General features: G+C 48.9%; 2 protein-coding genes across 7 annotated transcripts in view; one reads left to right on the plus strand and one right to left on the minus strand.

Annotated features, from left to right (window-relative positions):
• The window catches only part of LOC127033358 (zinc finger protein 707-like), a 90557-nt gene that overhangs the window by 13640 nt on the left and 70827 nt on the right, over positions 1-6090 (plus strand). The gene's annotated exons all lie outside the window — the stretch shown is intronic.
• On the minus strand, positions 3433-5866 carry LOC127033299 (zinc finger protein 501-like). Of its 5 annotated transcripts, none has more exons than XM_050921280.1 (4): positions 5704-5866; positions 4968-5081; positions 3998-4664; positions 3433-3661 (listed from the first exon to the last, which is right to left on the minus strand). In XM_050921280.1, exons 1-4 carry the CDS (start codon positions 5828-5830, stop codon positions 3433-3435), a joined length of 1137 nt encoding a protein of 378 aa, XP_050777237.1. In that variant the 5' UTR covers positions 5831-5866. The 5 variants fall into 5 exon arrangements, with proteins under 5 accessions (XP_050777237.1, XP_050777236.1, XP_050777234.1 ...); XM_050921279.1 differs by having other exon boundaries at positions 3433-3745; XM_050921277.1 differs by having other exon boundaries at positions 3433-4661.

A 6090-nucleotide genomic window follows, 5' to 3' on the forward strand; every position in this document is an offset into this window, starting at 1 on the left:
GCTCTTGCCCCTGGCCTCTTCATTCCTCGGGCCCCAGGCTGCTCCCAGTGGAGCTGGCTGCGATTCCCACCCGGGGCCCGGGAAAGCTGCCGCCAGCCCCGCTGTGTGGGGGTCGGGAGGAGCCTGGCTGGGCCGTGCTGGGGGGCTGGGACAGAGGCATGTGGGGGGATTGAGGGAGGAGAACCGGGGTACAGGCCCCGCCAGGCAGGCTGCAGGGGAAAACCGAGGAATAGGAAGGTCGGAGCAGAGGGGATAAAAGTTCTCCCAGATGGGCTGAGCCAGCTGCAGTGGTTGCAAAATTGAGGGGCAGGGGGGCATTAGGGCTTTTCCTCCCCCATTTCCTAGGATTCTAGTGCCCATTTCCCAGGGCACTGTCCTTAAAGGCCCAGTGCATTGCAGTGCCCAGACAGGGTCACTCCCTCTCCCCCCCCACCATAAGATGTTACTGATCTGTGAGAGGACACTTGATATTGTGAACTATTTACAGACACGCGCACACCCCAGAGCTCACTGTCCCACCTGCTTTGAGTGTTTAAAAGAATCCAGGTCTCAGTTCCTGTGTCTGTGTAAAGCCGCCCAGCATTTCATCAGTGTGTCCTTGCCACTGGCCCCGTGCCCCTGAGTTTCACACCTCTTGGAATCCAGGCTGGGCAGTTTCACTCCTTTACCTTAGTTCCTTATGAAAATATTATTTTTCATACTCTGAGTGCAAAGGCGGGCTCCGGGACCATAAAGCCGAAGAAAGCACCTCTGATGCGTGTACCTTTGTAAATACACTACAGGGTTTAAAAGCAATGTCTTTAATGATTCATTTGCTCTGAAGACTTCGGATGCATTTGCGGCCAGTACAGCTCCTGGAAAAGTCTGTTAATGTGTCTGGGGATGGAGCAGGAATCCTCCAGGGACATCTCCATGAAGCTCTCCTGGAGGTCTCCAAAAACCTTTGCAGACGGTTTCTGGGTAGGGCTGCCTTATTCCATTCTCCATGATAGGACATGTTACCACGTCAAGCCAGAAGCAAGTAGTCTGGAATCATTGCAGCACAAAGCATGGCAGGGAATGGTCCTGGGCTTTGGTCGCATTCAAGCAACACTCGGTCTTTATTTCTCTGTGTTAGCCTCAGGAGAGTGATATCGTTCATGGTCACCTGGTTGAAATAGGGGCATTTGTTTAAGGGGATAGTCAGAGGAGCCAGTTCATGCTGAGCTGTTTGCATTTGGTTGAAAGGGATCATCCCTGATAATAGCCACGCGGTGTGGGGAGGGGAGAAGGGATCATCCCAGAGAATTGGGTTGGGGGAGGGTTTCCACTGCACATCCACCCGAAAACCTCAGCCCCTGCTTTTAAATGGCCAACCCAACTGGTATTGGTTGCTATGGGAAAGGAGGGTGCTGCAGTTCGAAAGCAGTCCCATATGTTATGGAGGAAGAAGCCAACCCCACGGACCCTTTGGCTTACCATGGCTGCCTGCAAACCGAACTCTATTGCCCAGCTGTGTGTGATGTGTCACACCATACCAGCAAGCATTTGATATCAAAGGCAAAATGCTACTGTGTACCTAAAGCATGTGTGCTGTCTGCTGAGAATTGCTTGATTCACTGTGAAAGAGTCTCCCTTTTGTTTTCTGAAATGTATCTTTTAAAATTCTACTCCCCCTTTTTTACCTCCTGCAGGTGCAAATGTTTCTACGCTCCCTCTATCATCTCCGTCCCTGAGGTTATCGCAGATTAGAAGGCAAAAAAACAAACAAAAAAAAACAAAACGCACTCATGATGACATGTTTTCCTAGCTCATGCAGTCCTCCCGCACTGATAGAGCACAGTTGAATGTGTGGAGGCAAACAGTGGCAGAGTCCAGGGGCGTTAAGTGAGTGCAATGAGAGGAGGCAGGAGCTCAGTGAGAGGAGGCAGGATGCGATGCTCTGGCTAATGGGGGAGCAAACGGACATGCTCAGGTGCCTGGTGGATCTGATGCGGGAAAGGCAGCAAGAGCACAGACTGCTGCTGCAGCCCCTGTATAACCGCCTGCCCTCCTCCCCAAGTTCCATATCCTCCTCACCCAGATGCCTAAAGGATTTCCGCCCTGCACCTTGTGCTGGGGGCGGATTTGCATGGCGACTGGAAACTGAGAGCTATTCCACAATGCCCACAGGTAGTGGGGACCCGTGGGGCATTCCCCAGTGCCCAGGAAGAGTTGGGAGCCATGGGCCCATGAGAATTGGGGACCTTTGGTGGATTTCCCCACCTCCGTTGATGGTGGCCTGTGATCTGCAGGGTGTGTTTCACGACAGCTGAATGAAACTTTCCCCACACGCTAGGCATTTATGTAATTGTGACCAGGGTTCCAGGGATCCACACTGCGATTATTCAAATAGGACAAACTGCAAAGAATGGGGCCGACAATCCTCAAAAAGGGGATATTGCAATCCTTAGATTCACCAAGCCAGCAACAAAGCCGCTCCTGCAATACCTTACTGCTACACAGAGGCCAAAGCACAGCTCCCTTACAGCAACCCAGCCTTGGGCTCCCTCCAACATGATGGGGATTGCGGAAAAATCTATTAAAAAGTTCCACCAATCCCAAAGGATCCTATACGCTATCCACCAAGTGAAGGAATACTTCAGTTCTGACCCAAATACACACTTACAGCCAATTCTTATTAACGCAACTAAGATCTATTAAAAGAAGAAAAGAGAGAGTGTGCTGCTTAAACGATTATTATCCATACAGAGATGCAGAGTCCTTAGGTCAGTTTCACCGTTGAGATGATGCTTTAGAATTGCAAAGAGTCCTTTACAGAATCATTTCATCAAATTCTAGTCCAATGTCCAATTTCAATGTCTGGGTGGTCCAGAAGGGACTGGAGATCGCTGTCTTCTGACTCCCCCTAATCCCGCCCCCAAAACTCCCCCCCAAACCTGCTTAAGTAGATCAGAGACAAAAGGATAATTTTTGCGGCGTCTAGACAACACACAGTCCTTGGCTGAACAACAGGCTTTTGAAGTGACCTATTTCGTAAACATCACTGGTAATTAATTACATGGATTAACACAAGGTGATTCTCTATAAAGCAGTTCATAGACAGTTTACCACAAACTTTCAGGAGACAGACAATGACATTATTACAGCCAAGTTTTATGTAAATGTTAATATTCCCTTTTGATCTCTGAATTCACAAATAGAGCCCTAGACAGTAACTGTTTATTTCCATTGTTAACCTCTAACAAGATACAGCTAAACAGAGACTACTACAGTTACCTTCTTCCATGTCTTTAACAATACACGTTTACCTTTCGAAGCTCTAGTTTCTCTGAGGAGGACACACTTTTCTAGCATGTCTCTAAAGGTTGAATCTAGGTCAATTACATGCAATTTCCTAAACACTTTCTGTCTCTGCGTCAGAGAAGTTTATAAGTGAAATTTCCACACAGTCTAAGCACTTGTAAGAGCTCTCTCTCTTGTGTGGATTCTCTGATGTTTAAGAAGGCGTGACCTCCATATGAAACCTTTCCCACAGAATAAACACTTGTGTGGTCTATTTCCTGTGTGGATTCGCTGATGTATAAGAAGGTCTGACCTCCATATGAAACTTTTTCCACATTCCATGCACTTCTGGGGTCTCTCTCCTGTGTGAATTGCCTGATGTTTAACAAGGTCTGACCTCCGTATGAATCTTTTCTCACAATCTAAACATTTATGGGGTCTCTCTCCTGTGTGGAATACCTGATGTTTAACAAGGTCTGACCTCCATACAAAACATTTTCCACAGACTAAACATTTATGGGGTCCCTCTCCTCTGTGTAATGCCTGATGTTTAAAAAGAACTGACCTCCGTTTGAAACTTTTCCCACAGTCCAAGCACTTGTGAGGTCTCTCTCCTGTGTGGATTCTCTGATGCTGAATAAGGTCTGACCGCCATAGGAAACTTTTTCCACAGACTAACCACTTATGGGGTTCCTCTTCTGTGTGTAATGCCTGATGTTTAACAAGATCTGACCTCCGTATGAAACTTTTCCCACAGTCTAAGCACTTATGGGGTCTCTCTCCTGTGTGGATTGCCTGATGATTAAAAAGGTCTGACCTCTGTATGAAACTTCTCCCACAGTTGAAACATTTATGGGGTCTATCTCCTGTGTGGATTGCCTGATGTTTAAGAAGGTCAGACCTCTGTATAAAACTTTTCCCACACTCGAAGCACTTATGTGGTCTCTCTCCTGTGTGGCTTAGCTGATGTCTAATTAGTTCTGACTTCCAAATGAAACATTTCCCACACTCGAGGCATTGATAGGGTTTCTTTCCTGTGTGGCTTCTCCCATGGTTATTCAGGTCTGAGCGATTATTGAAGTTTTGTCCACCGTCCAAGCACTGAAGGGGTTTCTCTCCGGTATGGATTGTCTGATGTGATCTCAGAATGAATCCTTTCCCCAAGCCAAGGCATTCACAGCATTTGTCTTCCTTGGAATTTGATTCATCCACTTTCTTTTTTGGGTGGTTTCCCTGCAGCTTCTTTGACCTGTGCCAATTTCCACAAGTTTCTCCCTGTTCCCAGCACTGGGAAAAATTCCCTTCAGCTCTTTCTACAAAGGTCCCCTGTGGTTCCACTTTCCCAGCAACTTGCTGATGATGATTCCCCTTCTCGTTCTCACTCCCTCGCTCAGCACCTGCTGGGAGAGAGAGACAATCTCGAAAGGAATCATTTTGCTGGAGAGAAAGAGGAATAGCAACAAGGGTGAACACGACACACAGACTGAGCAATTGGACTGTGCCTCCACAAGCCACCCAAACACTCACAGGGAAGGAGAGATGAGAAGGAAACTTTTGCAGCCAACAGACTGGGTAGAAAGCCATGAGTGATATCTGGTGACTACTGCGCTACCCTGGGTGAGATGAGGAAGAACTGAGGGCGCATCATATTTTGGGGATTCTCAAGCTTTTCCTTCATTCCCCATTTCTGTGTCAGTCCTCACCTGTGCAATCACCTCTCAGGCACTCTCTTTCCTCGCAGACCTGGAGATCTGGGACCCACGGCTCTTCCCCTCTTTCCAGGTAGGAGATCAGCTCAGGTTTGGGAAAGGAAAATCCTGTGTGTGTGTGTGTGTGGGGGGGGGGGGGGGGAATCAGACCAGATCAGGGTGCATGGAGGATTGAGAGCACGTCTGTCATGAAGGACATTCTGTGAGCGGAACCTGTCCCTGTGCTCTGCTGGGGAATGTGGAACCCATGAGGACGGGAACATGGTCCCTGAGCCCTCTTGGGAGAGGCAGATGTCTGGGGAGGTGAGGGGAATTTTTACACCCTCAATAGGAGTTCCCAGGATCTGCCCAGTCTAGGGGCCTTGCTGATGAACACACAGCTCTGGCATTAAACCCCTGCCTATTTGTAAGCCATCCCAATGGCTGGAGCTATTCCCAAGAAGGGTGGTGAATAAGGATTCTGTGTGTGAATGGGAATCAATACAGAAAAGACAATGAATGAATTCTGCCCCTTTGAAAGCTGGAGGGGTGGGGATGAGCTAGCATGTCCATTAGGTTTTGACACCATGTCTCACTGGAGAGGGCCCGGAGATGCAAGTCTCTGTCACATGGCAGCTGTGCATTACGCAAAACATTTTCCTCTGATCTAACTGACGAGGGAAGAACCTGATCAGAGTCAGACATGAAGATCCCATGGCTTCCAATAACCGAGGGAACAGGAATCCCTTACCCAGCGAGGTCACCGTCTCATAGTTCTCTTGCATGACATCCCTGTAGAGGGCTCTCTGAGTGGGGTCCAGCAGAGCCCCCTGCCCCTGGGCGAAATACACAGCCACCTCCTCGAAGGTCACCGGCATCTGGAACAACAAGAGTCCCCCACTCAGCACCTGCTGCCTCAACCACAATCCCGCTATTCACAGGGAAAGGAAAAAAAACTCAAAGCTCTGGGAGGCCAAAGTAACAGAATCTGACCCCTATCGTTCAGAGCAGCCAGGAAGCTTCAGGGGGTGGGAGAAGGTGAGAGCTCCTTGTCCCCCCAGCACACCGGGCAGGGCAGGGTCTTCTCATTTCCCACACACCTGCCAGCCACAGGCTGATCCGGGAAGCAGAGCTCTGA

The sequence above is a fragment of the Gopherus flavomarginatus genome, chromosome 12, assembly GCF_025201925.1.
Source record: "Gopherus flavomarginatus isolate rGopFla2 chromosome 12, rGopFla2.mat.asm, whole genome shotgun sequence".
Classification (NCBI taxonomy): Eukaryota; Metazoa; Chordata; order Testudines; family Testudinidae; genus Gopherus; species Gopherus flavomarginatus.

What these genes read in the sequence shown, in the direction of transcription:
- LOC127033299 (XM_050921276.1), bottom strand. Translation starts at nt 5,830, where the DNA reads ATGCCGGTGACCTTCGAGGAGGTGGCTGTGTATTTCGCCCAGGGGCAG. An exon ending in TGAGACGGTGACCTCGCTGG is followed by an intron (nt 5,082 to 5,703) that starts GTAAGGGATTCC and finishes ACACACACACAG; the next exon opens with GATTTTCCTTTCCCAAACCT. An exon ending in CCTGAGAGGTGATTGCACAG is followed by an intron (nt 4,665 to 4,967) that starts GTGAGGACTGAC and finishes TCTCTCTCCCAG; the next exon opens with CAGGTGCTGAGCGAGGGAGT.